Source organism: Caretta caretta, chromosome 8 (genome assembly GCF_965140235.1).
Source record: "Caretta caretta isolate rCarCar2 chromosome 8, rCarCar1.hap1, whole genome shotgun sequence".
NCBI classification, from domain to species: domain Eukaryota; kingdom Metazoa; phylum Chordata; order Testudines; family Cheloniidae; genus Caretta; species Caretta caretta.
The window spans coordinates 99578744-99592984 of record NC_134213.1 but is presented as its reverse complement, the minus strand read 5'-3'; the positions used below and the strand labels follow the sequence as shown (position 1 = coordinate 99592984).

General features: G+C 37.3%; 1 protein-coding gene across 1 annotated transcript in view; it reads right to left on the bottom strand.

The window, feature by feature from the left end:
- The window catches only part of FAF1 (Fas associated factor 1), a 312180-nt gene that overhangs the window by 69996 nt on the left and 227943 nt on the right, over positions 1-14241 (bottom strand). The window contains exon 13 of the mRNA XM_048861231.2: positions 3439-3593. Within this exon, the coding sequence (XP_048717188.1) occupies positions 3439-3593 (155 nt within the window). The remainder of the gene's footprint in view (positions 1-3438; positions 3594-14241) is intronic.

Sequence of the window (14241 nt, the reverse complement as noted above, 5' to 3'; positions counted from 1 at the left end):
TTCTGCGCTGCTAATGGTGGCGGCTCTGCCTTCACAGCAGAGCTCCTGGCCAGCAGCTGCTGCTCTCCTGCTGCCCTCCTGCTGCCCAGCTCTGAAGGCAGCGCTGATGCCAGCACAGCACAGAAATAAGAGAAGCAGTGCCGTAATCCCCACCTACAATAACCTTGCGCCCCCCCGCCCCCAACTCCTTTTCGGGTCAGGACCCCTACAATTACAACACCCTGAAATTTCAGATTTAAATAGCTGAAATCATGAAACTTACGATTTTTAAAATCCTATGACCATGAAATTGACCCAAATGGACCGAGAATTTGGTAGTGCTCTAACTATATACGGTTATTACAACACTTTAAAAAATGTTTTTAATTGAAAATGTCATTCTTGCTAAGGAAAGATTGTGGCAATATAACTTTTTTCCTATTAGCTAAGAACAATTTTGATTCTTTCTCACACACACACACAGACCCACACTCCTGTTTTCTTGAGCATCAGAAGTCACTATATCATGAAGTTATTCCATTGATAGAGCTAAATACAATATGTTGAGAGCTCTGTATGCTACCAATAGCTGTGACCATTAACAACATAACATGCTCAGTCCTCATAAAACAGGCAACTGGCTGTATTGTGACTGGATTATGTCGTAGGCCCTCATCCTGCAATGGAACCTGCTAGCACACGCCTTTATGCCCATGCAAGATCCCTATTTACTGCACTGGGACTCTGCATAGGATTACCAGTCATTGCCAGTGATTCCAACCTTTAAACAGTGTGAAAACAGCAGAGAACAGAAAATCAGAGTATCTCAGAGAGAGGCTACATCATTTTCGGTCTAGATGGGGAAAGAAATTATCCATAGCAGACAGCCTCTCTCTCCTTGCCAAATTACGCACAGTACAACAGTGAAAGCGGTATAGTACTCCTGGTTTGAGATCTCCTACAGAATTACAGTCCATCGATCAGGATGTGTAAAATAAACGGGACTGATTCTCCTACGCGTCACACTAGTTTTATACTCATGCAGCTCAGCGGAGTTACTCCTGAATTAAACTGGCATAAGAGAAGTAGGTCCATATTCTTTTTTCCCTTCTGCTTGAAGAGTTAAGTATAATTGTAGAGATGCACAACAAAATTAGATCAACGTCCACTGTTGTTTCATTGAGAAAAATTTTGTGTATAATTTATGGTTATCCAAGTTAGTGGTTAAACAATGATGCTCCTGAGTATTTATTTATTTATGGCAATGCCCACCGCGTACTGGGCACTTTTCAAACAGAGAAAGAGGCATAGTTCCTGTCCCAAGAAGCTCATAACCTAAAAAGTAAGATGTAACATTACATATAAACAATGGATCATGCTATTTTGTGCTAACGTGTCTTATTTACCCCTTACTAATTTTTAACCTCACTGTTAATATGACCATTTCTTTGTTGTATGATGTTACCAGAAAGCAAAAAACAAAGGCTTAAGAATCCTATCATACTACACAATCAGTGACTAGATTCACTGAGAATAGCTATAAAGCCTTAAACAAGCCCTTTATTTTGTGTTTTAAAAGTGTCATAAGGAGTTAATAGGACACAGCTGTACAGGCTCTTTCTAACAAGCAGCTTCTGTCGCTTTGGTCACCACAGGTGTCTCTGTAACCTGCAAACTCTTATTACTAGTGTATCAAAGTTGTGCTACTTAATAGACTTCTTTAGTAAAACACAACAAAGCAATTACATGGCTGTTGATTGTCAGTCATAAAAAACTCCCTCAAACACAGTTTTTCAAAAGAAACTACACTGCAATTTTTTGTCATTGTAAAATAAAAGAAACTCGTGAATTAAATGGAGAACAGAACAATATAACAGCAGGTAGTCAACTGAACTTAGCCACTACAGATGGTTTAGAAATAGTGTTTCCTTTTATATCAAGTTGGGGGATAAAAGAAAAGGAGGAGGCTTCTTACTGCCAATGAATGGCAATACCAAAAGATTTAGCCAAGCCTCCAGTCTCTGTATTTGGCCTCATGAAAGACCCTAGATGCTTCATTTTTATCTGTGTTTGGCATTACTTTTTTCAGCACCTTTAACTAAGTGTGATTAATACAATGATGTCATTAAAACAAATAAAAGGAATTAAAAGGATGGGAGGCTTTTGCAACACTGAAGATATTCAAGGTTAAGTTAAGATACCCTGTGAAACAGATCACAATGGTCTGTTTTTTTAAAAGAGTAAATTACTTCACAAGGATATTGCTCTGTTTTACTCTGACACCCTTTATCTAACGAAAAACTAATGCAGTGTACAAGTTTGAGGAATAAGAATGGATAAAGTCTATATTCAGAAATCCAATTACTACTGAGCCACAGGGCAACAGGAACACAATTCTGGATAATTTCTAATTGTTCAATAATCATTTGAATTAGGTAACAACAATGAAGTTGCCCTTAAGTGAATGAATTTAACCTCTTTTGTTCACAAAAGAGCGCATTATTTTTGCATTAACACAGCCAAAATAGCATCATGGCAAGTGACAGTCATATGTGCACTTCAAACATGATGAAATGAAGTCCACATTAGAAACACAAACAGGCCTGACTTTAAAACCTTCATCATTTTTACAGACATCATGATCAACAGACCAAATAAACATATCCCAACATCTACAAGACGGAATTGTTTTTATATTAAGAAATGAATGGATTGCTGACTGTGTACAAGAGAATCTGTGGTATAAGTCAAATACATCAATCAGTTTGTGGTAGAATTAAAGCTATTACCTACCTAGCTGACATGGTCTACAATTCACTTCCTTAAAATTATTATTTTTGTAAGACACCATTTAACTTATTAATAAATGTTATATTTGCATTGTGATTTTTGATCGCTATCAAAAAATATTTTTGACAGGAGAATTGTTTCGTTCACACCAGTCATATGAATTGTTCCCTTTATAATTTGTTTTATAATTAATTTTAAAAATATCTTGTATTTAAGATAATTTTTCCAGTTGCAATAAATAATTCTGACAGGGCCCCCAGGTAGTTAATTAATATAATCACCTCTCACTGTCAATCAATTGGTGTTGCTCACTCATTGTGGCAGTTCAAAACAAAACTTAAAAATATGTTTATAGTACTCTAGTGCTTGCAAAGGAAGATGCAAGAAAATAAATTAAATCTGCAATGAAAGAAACAGTAAACAATTTCCCAAACTCTATAACAACAACAGTGAGTGATCTTATAATGAGAACAAAGAGACTCAGATTCTCAGCTGGTGTAAACTGGCAAAGCTCCATTAACTTCACTGGAGGTAGGCTGACTTAGACTAGAGAACACAGAATGGATTTTTTTATTTAAGTAGACACCAAGCAACACAACATTTGTTACACAGACATGGCAAGCTTTCTTGAAACAAAAGCAGCTCAGCTCACAACTCAAACTGTATTACCTTGCTCGGTTTGCTTCTTTTGTCATATCCCATGCCCAGGTTATGAAGTTCTGACTCAGATATGAAACAATAGATTCGGCACAAAGCATTTGTGAGCAGAACACATTGGTTAGTACGCTTTCATCATGGTGGAGGTAGATTGCAAGAAGCTTTCTCTGCAAAGACAGGAGAAAATACTGATCAGTGAAAACACCTGTCTAAGAAGTCTGTTTAGTAACTTAAAACTGCTACTGTAGGTTTGTGTGTTAGTGCGCACAAGACTGTCTACAGTGCGAGATTGACTCTCAACATAAACAAATGCTGTTTCTTTAATGTTCTGACAGTGTTTCATACAATTTAGTAACATGGAAAGAGAAAAATCAAATTCTTGCAATTTAAAGTCAAACTACCCTCCGTCCCCCAAATCCACTCAAATATTTTTAATCTGAATAGTCAACATTCTATTTCAAAAACCAAGTAAAGGGCCAAAAGTGAATTTTTCTTATTACCAAAAAGTGATCTGGGATATCCTTAAAGTAGATTAATATTAAAGATATGTATTTTAACACAAAAAATAAAAAGTTTATTTAAATAAAAGTACCTGCAGTAAACATTTGACAGTCTCCAGAAAAAGGCATACCAAGGAGCATCCATTTCACATTTAGTTCTGACAATGAGATCACTATTTTTGGCTTGCTACACAGTAAAGACAATATTGAATACAGTTCTCTTTTCAAAACATGCCTTTTGTCACAACAAAGTAAACTGTAAATGTTCAGCTTAACAAAACGATAGTGAATTGCTGTTAGCCAGGCTGGTGCCATAAGAGAGCCAAGTTTGGAAACAATTATGATTTCCCATTTTGCTGAAGACTATTTTAGAGATTATGTACTTGCAAGGGAGAGGATCACCTCTGCATCGTTCATCTGAAACCAATACCTAAACCTGCAATGAAGGTAGCCAACAATGCAGCTGTGCATCCTCCCCATAATATGGAGATGTAATGGCAGACCACATGTTGGGAAGGAAAGTGACTGGTGTATCTGCGTGTTCGTAGGGGAAGAAGGTGGGATGGGAATAATATAGAGAAAAAGATCATTAGGGGAAAGGACCATGCTCTGATATCTGGTATCTGAATAAATCAAAAACAGTTTTTAAAAAGCAACAGAAAATAACCACAAAAATTACTGTTAGGAACATTGTTTTAAAATACTGCTTCAACATCCATGCTGAGAAGGCAAGTGACAAGTATGGCAAATGGGTGAGTGGTTTTGCATATAATTTTTATAAAGGTAATTGAAATCTATCCATAAGAAGTAACATCTACAGTAGGATATTGATCTGGTACCTTGAATTAATATATTAAGATATGGGGTGCAATTTTGGGACAATTCATTTTTAGAAAAATCAGTATATTTATAACCGGGAATACTGGCTATGGGTAAAGCTTAGCAATGTCTGTTTAAACAAAAAGAAGAGTACATTTGAACATCAGACTTTGAGAAAGGGATTAGTAATATACAATAATGTTTGTCTGATTTAATTTAAATGTTCTTCATAACCAAATACACATGTGCCAGGAAAGGCCATTAATAAGCCTAACATGCACAGTTCCATATAAGTGCAGCCAACAGTGTTGACTGAAACTAAACTTGAAAATCCAGGGCACTAATGCACAATATCAAGCAATAAAACAGCATCTCTGTGGTGATATTTAATTTAAAAAGAAGAAAGAAACAGGGGAAGATCAGGCACTGTCTGTTTTTGAGGATCAGCCGTTCTGCATTTCAAAGCATCGATCCCTGCAATATCCAGGTTACTGTGCTAGAATCTCACTATTATATAGCAGTTGTAAGAGAGGGAGGGCAAAGATGTGTTTACTCAGTGATTAGGGCCTTAGAATAAGCCTCTAGCTCCTAGAGAGACAACTCACCACTTATTCATTTGGGCCAATTCACAAAGCCTAGAAAGATTAAACATCCATGCTGGGAAGACAAGCGAATGCAGACGGTGAAAAAGAAATAAAAATTCTTTAAAAACTCTTAGATGACTTCATTATTTTTTCCACAAGGAAACTTTAGGAAAGTGTTTAGTTAGAGAAAAACCCACATTGACCTCTCTCTAAACCCTTAATCTTTCCTTTGTGGTGGCACTGCTTTGTGGTAAGCGGATGGCTTTGCTCTCCTCTTTTCACTGGGAGCTGATAAAAAAAGGCTCTTGAGAAACACTTTTAGTTCCAAAGAAACAACCCCATGAAACTGTTAAATATGAGATTCCATCCAACTGAATGTTCCAAAATATGTACAGTTTTAAGATTAAACAATTAGGGCCAAATTTTAGTAAACAAGACAGGCACACAAACTTATGCACACAAACGACAGATGTCTAAATTTGAACTACCTTATTTGTGGGTATAATTGTCATTTGCAACCAGATATCAGGCAGTTAGATGGCTAAACTATCTTTTGTAACTGCAGTTGATTGCACCTGTAAAATCATGGGCCCAAAAAACTTGCAGGCCACAATAAGGTTTATTGTTAGGATAACAGTAAAAAGCGACAGTAGAAAGATTATTTAAATGATAGCAAATGATGATCAGGAGATGACTGGTTTTGATTTTTTTAAAGCATATTTTCTAGGAAAATATATGTTGCTTTGATATTTTTTACAATGCACTTTTGAGTTTTTTTAATACACTAGGGCTGGGATTTCCAAAAATGTCTTAAAGACCTGATTTTTAAAGATTGATTTCAATGGGAGTTAGATGCTTTTGAAAATTCCAGTAAGTGTCTATCTGCATTTTTAGGAGACTAAATGCCTTTAAAAATCTGGCCCTAACCCTTCGTCTGCACTGGCAAGTGAAAGACAAAACTTTTGTTGTTCAGAGGTGTTAAAAAAGCCCACACATCCCCGGAAGACAAAAGTGTTGTCAACAACAGGCACTGGTGTGAACAGTGCTTTGTCCTGCCAACAATGCTAACGCCGCTCGGTGGGGACGGAAGTTTTCTGTTGGCAGGAGAGCTCTCTCCTGCCGATAAACAGTAGCTACACTGCGCGCCTTTTAGCGGTACCTCTGTAGTAGCATAGCTGTGTCGCTAAAAGCTGCGTAGTGTAGACATAGCCTAAGGTGACTTAGGAGCACAAGTCTCATTGAAAGTTAATGGGCTTTTGACAAATCACATGCCTCGATTGTAAATAGTTCCACCGGGGACTTTATCTGGACAATAAGTTTTCTGCTACTCCCATGCCTATACCAGGTACTGAGGAAGATGAGAAGGGATAAAGCTTTCATTATGTTAATATTCCAAGAGGGCCTCAGTGATGGACCCTTTATCAGTGACACACTAGGGCTTCCATTAACAGACTTCTTGTGCAGACGCCCAGTACACCTAGTCTTGACCATCGAAGTCTCAAGAACACTTACATTCTTGTGGCACTTGAGAAAAGTTCATTTATTTTGCACTCATATAGAAGGAATGAGGGAACCCCTGTCACTGATGGTTTAGGTAGAAACAAACAAACAAAAGAAACAGATCTTAAGGATGCTGAAAGAGTGGACTGCAATCCAGCCTAATGAAGTTTCTACTAGATAAGTACCCACAGCTCAAAAAAAAAAAAAATCACAATTAGCATTCTTCTTGACAATCTCAGAGAGCCAGAAGACCAAATGGACACGGAGACTGAGCCACCAAATCACCTCAAGAGGTGATTCCCCTTATGCGTCTCAATTCAGACACCTTACCCGGGCAGAATAAAGTAGGTTGAAATCCTATTTCACCCTCTCTTTTGTGGCCAAACAGATTATTTCAGTCTCTAGACCAGCCAATCTAGAACTACCGTGGGCATAACAAAGTCAGCATTTGCCATAAATTACAACACAGATGTATCTGAGATATCAATTTTCCCTTATATTTAGAAAAAGGCTTAAAAATTTGCCAAGCATCTAACCAGTCAGAGGATTAAACCTACTAGCCAGAAGTATATACACAAGGATGGGGCGGTCCTACCAACAAGTGAGAACCATATGGAGGATACTGGTTAACAAGCTCAGCTAGTTCAGGAGCACGAAATTAATATAAATCTATCTCAGTGTTCTATATATCAGCTGTGAAACTAATCAGTTCTGTTCATTTCATTTTTCTGGTGCTACTTGGGAAAGGTATGAGCATCAGCAGAAGCACCAGCTCTGTCTGAAGGCTCAGAGCACTGCATCAGTTCACACTTGGAAAATTAACTTTACAATCATAAGGACAAGAAACTCAACAGTTTTAAAATCAAAACTTAAACTGCAGAAATCCGTACTTTAGGTTTCCACAGTCATCAGGGAGAGCTTCCCACTAGCCATCAGTGAGTGGGCAAGAGGATTTTTTCAAGCCTTTAGATCAGTAGTTTTCAATCTGTGGTCCACAGACCCCAGGGGGTCCAAAGACTATATCTGAGATTTTCAAATTTGAATTTTTTAGGGGTCCTCAAATGAAAAAAGGTTAAACAACACTGCTTTAGATTTATACTGATAAATAGATTTTAAGGCCCAAAGGGACCAATATGATAATCGAATCTTACCTCCTGCATAACACAAGCCATGGAACCTAACCAAGTAATTTCAGCAGCAAGCCCATAATTGCTGTTTGAGCTATAACATATCTTTAAGAAAACAACCAGTCTTAATTAAAAGACTAAGTGATGAAGAAACCACCACATCCTTCAGTAAATTGTTCTAATGGTTAATTACTCCCCCTCACTGTTAAAAATGTCCACCTTATTTCTAGTCTAAATTTGTCTAGCTTCAGCTTCCAGCCATTAGATCTCCTTATTCCTTTTTCTGCTAGTTTAAAGAGCTGTCTACTGTTAGAAGTTTCTTCCCCATGTAGGAACATGTAGAATGCGATCAAGTCACCTTTTAATCTTCTCTTGGATAAACTAAATAGATCAAGTTTCTTAAGTATCTCACTATAAAGCATCTTTTCCTGTACCTCTTTTCTGAACACTTTCCAAAAAGGATGTTGAAAAATTGAAGCATGGACACCACAACTGGACATAATATTCCAGTAATCGTCTCGCTAATGCCATATATTGACTTGATATTCCCCTGCTTATGCATCCAAGGACCATAGTCACCTTCTTAGCTACAGCATCACGCGGATAGCTCATGTTCAGTTGGTTACCTACCATAACCCTTAAATTCTTTTCAGTGTCATTGCAATACAGGGTACTCTCTCCCTTCTTGTAAGCGTGACCTATATTTTTGTTCCTACATGTATGACCTTGGAATTGGCTATATTGAAAAAACATTGTTCAAATTTGCCCACCCTACCAAGTGATCCAGGTTGATCTGTATAACTGACCCATTCCCACTGTTATTTACAATTCCACCAATTTTTGTGTCATCTGCAAATTTGTCCAGCAATTACTTTATAGTTTCTTCCAGATCACTGAAAAATATATTGAATAGCATTTGGCCAAGAACAGATCAATGTGGGATCCCACTAGAAACACTCCCATAAAATTATTCTTAATTTACAATTTCTTTCTGAACTTTATCAGTTAACCAACTTTTAATCCATTTAATGTGGGCTACATTGATTTTGTACAGTGTTGCTTTTTCCTAAATCAGAATGTCATGAAGGACTAAGTCAAATGCTTTACAGGTCATAGTACAAGACTTCAAAGAACACTAATAAAAACGGATTTTCCTCTGACATATAGCACTCAAAGCATTAAGGAAAGGGTGAAATTCTAGCACTGTATTGGCAATCCTATGCATTCATAAATCATGTTTCAGGTTCCAAAATATAATGAGATTGCATTAGGATTTTTTAAAATAAGATAGGGAACTTTTCATTTGTCTCCAGGTGTTGAAGCGTTTAGAGACCATCTCTTGAAGCTCTAACCACAACTTTCCATCTAAAAATAAATTAACTGAAATTCTAATCTAACAACGGGAATCCAGGTGCTGGAGCTTTAAGAAAAATACCAAGCATCACAAGAGCAGTGATAAAATTGTGAGAATTGGTAGCACTGGTGACTTGAAATTTTGCTTTCTGCATCTTACACCTACCTGTTCAGGATAATTATTGAAGCATAAATGCTTACTCAGTAGCATCTGGTAAATGCACAAGTGTTCTTTCAAGCTGGTAGAAGCTTTCCTGAATCAAGATCTTTCTTCTTCCTCCAGCCCAAAGGCTTTGTGCAGCGAGAACTGATTTTAACTGAACAAAAGGACATGTTTTCAACTCTTTAAGCCTTTCAAATGAACAACCTGATCCATCTATCTAAGGTAGCCTTAGAGACTTTAAAACCAGTTTAAAAAGTCTTCTTGGAGTACAAACAGATATTCTAATACACATCATCTTCATCTCATGAGCAGAATTTAAGCCCTCTTTGATATCCAGATGACAGATGTTAGAGTTGATTCCACTTTGATGACAGATTAAGGCAGAAACTGGGCAAAGCTCAAACCCATTTCCAGTGAAACTATGCATTTATCCCTGGGTAGAATGAGGACACACCGGAAGCTTTGTGTGTGTTTGTATTACATACATGACGGAGAAAGAAAAAAAACGTTAAAAGCTAAGGATTGCTAATTCCAATATCTAATGCACCATCAGAAGTGTTGGACTAGAATGAATCCAAAAGGACAGAGACGCCAAAGGCTGACAGAATAGGAACACTAACCAGGTTCAATTTCCCTAAAGGAGTCTGGCCTAAACATACTCCATGGATACACAGATTGTAAGGTCCAAAGAGACCACTGTGATTATCTAGTCTGACCTCCTGCATAACACAGGTCATAGGACTTCTTTAAATTAATTTCTGTTTGACCAAAAAGCACAACTTTTAGAAAAACACGTGATTTTGATTAAAGAATTTCCAGAGATTGAAAATCTAGCCTCACCCTTGGTAAACTGTTCCAATAGCTAATCACCCTCACTATTAAACATTTGCACCTTATTTCAAGTCTGAATTTGTCTAGCTTCAACTTCTAGCCCATTTGATCTTGTTATATCTTTATCTGATAGATTGAAGAGCCTTCTATTATCAAATATCTATTCCCCATGTAGGTACTTATAGACTGTGATCAAGTCACCACTTAATTTTCTCTTTGACAAGCTAAATAGATTGAGCTCCTTGAGTTTTTCCACTATAAAAGCATGTTTTCCAATACTTCAGTCATTTTTGTGGCTTTTCTCTGAACCCTCTGCAATTTATCAATGCATTTCTTGAATTGTGGACACCAGAACTAGACACAGAATTCTAACAGTAGTCATACCAGTGCCAAACACAGAGGTAAGGACCAGAAGACAATTGATAACCTCTGGTTCTTACTTCTCAGAGCACTACGAGCCATTACTTAAGCTTTAAGCACTGTCAGAGCTTAATCAGTTGTATTTACACTTTTTGTTGTTTAAGTAATTTCAGCAAGGTGCTCACATACTATGGTGGTGGATGCCAAACAATTCAAATCAGATCTCTCTGATTACCTATATGTCATCTCTCCTACAAAAATTCCAAGTTATAAATTATAAAATTTGGAATTCTCTGAAGGTTTCAGAGGTAACTTAGAATTTAAGAGGTGGCTTAACACATTCAAGATGTTTATTAGTAGAGTATGATGATGATGAGGTGCATTTATATACCACTTTTCATCCTGAAAGATACCAAATCTCTTTATAAAGAATTGCTTCATCTGCAAATGAAAGACAAACACTGTTTAACAGTGCAAAAGAATGGTACCATACTTGAGGACAGGAATGAAGAATAACATCCACTTGAAGCCACAAGGAAAACATTTAGTAGATTCATAGATTCTAAGGCCTAAATGGATTATTATGATAATCTAATCCAACTTCCTGTATAACACAGGCCATAGAATGTCCCCAAATAATTCCTAGAGCAGATCTTTTAGAAAAACATCCAAGCTTAATATAAAAATTTTCAGTGATGAAGAATGAGGAGTACTTGTGGCACCTTAGAAACTAACAAATTTATTGGAGCATAAGCTTTGGTGGGCTAAAACCCACTTCTTCGGATGCATGTAGTGGAAAATACAGTAGGAAGAGATACACACACACACACACACACACACACACACAGAGAGAGAGAGAACATGAAAAAATGGCTGTTCTCTGAATAGATATGTGGATAGAGTTGGCAATGGGCTTTTTTGCAAGGCTAGGTAACTACAATACCCATCTGCTGAAGTGAAGAAACAGATTGACAGAGCCAGAAGAGCACCCAGAAGTCACCTACTACAGGACAGGCCCAACAAAGAAAGTAACAGAATGCCACTAGCCATCACCTTCAGCCCCCAACTAAAATCTCTCCAACACATCATCAAGGATCTACAATCTATCCTGATGGATGATCCCTCACTCTCACAGATCTTCGGAGACAGGCCAGTCCTCTGGGGGAGTGGCAATATATGTGAAAGAAAGCATAGAGTCAAATATAGTAAAAATCTTAAAGGAATCAAACTGAACCACAGAATCTCCATCACTAGAAATTCCATGCTTGAATAATAAGAGTATAGCAAGACAAATACACTGTTGACCACTTGACCAGGATGGTGACCATGATTGTGAAATGCTCATGGAAATTAGAGAGGCTTTAAAAATAAAAAACTCAATAATAATGGGGGATTTCAACTATCCCCACATTGACTGGGTGCATGTCACCTCAGGACGGGATGCAGAAATAAAGTTTCTAGACACTATTAATGACTGCTTCTGGGAGCAGCTAGTCCTGGAACCCACCAGGGAAGAGGTAATTCTTGATTTATTCATAAATGGGCAACAGGATCTGGTCCAAGATCTCAATATAACTGAACTGCTTGGAAAAAGCAACCACAACATAATTTAATTTAACATCCTTGTGGGTGGGAAAATATCAAAGAAGCCCATCACAGTAGCATTTAACTTCAGAAAGGGGGAACTACACAAAAATGAGGAAGCTAGTCAGAAATTAAAAGGAACAGCCACAAGAGTGAAATGCCTGCAAGCTGCATGGATATGTTTAAAAAAATACCATAATAGAGACTCAAATTAAATGTATACTCCAAATTAAAAAGAATAGTAAGAGGACAAAAAAATGCCACCATGGCTAAACAACAGAATAAAAGAAGTATTTAGAGGCAAAAAAGCATCCTTTAAAATTTGGAAGTCAAATCATACTAAGAAAAACAGAAAGCAGCATAAACTCTTGACAAGTCAAGTGTAAAAGTATAATTAGGCAGGCCAAAAAAGAATTTGAAGAGCAATTAGCCAAAGACTCAATAACTAACGGCAAAAAAAAATTTAAGTACTTCAGAAGCAGGAAGCCTACCAAACAATCTAGGGGCTCCCGGATGACCAAGGTGCTAAAGGAGCACTCAAGGAAGACAAAGAGAAGCTAAATGAGTTCTTTGCATAATTCTTCACTGCAGAGGATGTGAGGGAGATTCCCATACCTCAGCCATTCTTTTTAGGTGACAGATCTGAGAAACTGTCCCAGATTGAGGTGTCACTAGAGGAGTTTTTGGAACAAACTGATAAATTAAACAGTAATGAGTCACCAGGACCAGACGGTATTCACCCAAGAGTTCTGAAGGAACTCAAATATGAAATTTCAGAACTACTAGCTGTGGTATGTAACCTAACACTTAATCAGCTTCTGTACCAGATGACTGGAGGATAGCTAATGCGATGCCAATTTCTTAAAAAGGCTCTAGAAGCGATCCTGGCAATTACAGGCTGGTAAGTGTAACTTCAGTACCAGGCAAACTGGCTGAAACTACAGAAAAGAACAGAATTATCAGACACATAGATGAACATGATTTATTAGTGAAAAGTCAACACAGCTTTGTAAAGAGAAATTATGCCTCACCAATCTATTCAAAATCTTTGAGGGGGTCAACAGCCATGAGGACATGGGTGATCCAGAGGATATAGTGTACTTGGACTCTCAGAACATCTTTGACAAGGTCCCTTATCAAAGGCTGTAAAATAAAGTAAGCAGTCATGGGATAAGAGGGAAGGTCCTCTCATGGATCAGTAACTGATTCAAAGACAAGAAACAAAGGGTAGGAATAAATGGGTCAGTTTTCAGAATGGAGAGAGGTAAATAGTGGTGTTCTCCAGGGATTTGCATTGGGAATAGTGCTCATAAGTGATCTGGAAAAGGGGGTAAACAATGAGGTGGCAAAGTTTGCAGATGATACAAAATTACTCAATAGTTAAATTCAAAGCTGACTGTGAAGAGCTACAAAGGGGTCTCTCAAAACTGGGTAACTGGGCAACAAAATGGCAGATGAAATTCAGTGTTGAGAAATGCAAAGTAATGCATATTGGAAAACATAATCCCAATTTTACATACAAAATGATGGAGTCTAAATTAGTTATTACCACTCAAGAAATTGATCTTGGAGTCATAGTGAATATTTCTTTGAAAATATCCATTACATGTGCAGCAGCAGTCAAAAAAGTTAAACAGAATGTTAGGAACCATTAGGAAAGGGATAGATAATAAGACAGTAAATGGCATAACACCTCTATATAAATCCATGGTATGCCCACCTTGAATACTACATGCAGTTCTGGTCTCCCCATCTCAAAAAAAGATACACTAGAATTAGAAAAGGTACTAAAAAAGGGCAGCAAAAATGATTAACGGTATGGAACAGCTTCCATATGAGGAGAGATTCAAAAGACTGGGAATATTCATCTGGGAAAAGAGATGACAGAGGCGATATGATAGAGGTTTATAAAATCATGAATGGTGTGGAGAAAGTGAATAAAGAAGTGTTATTTATATCTTAACATAACACAAGAACCAGGGGTCACCCAATTA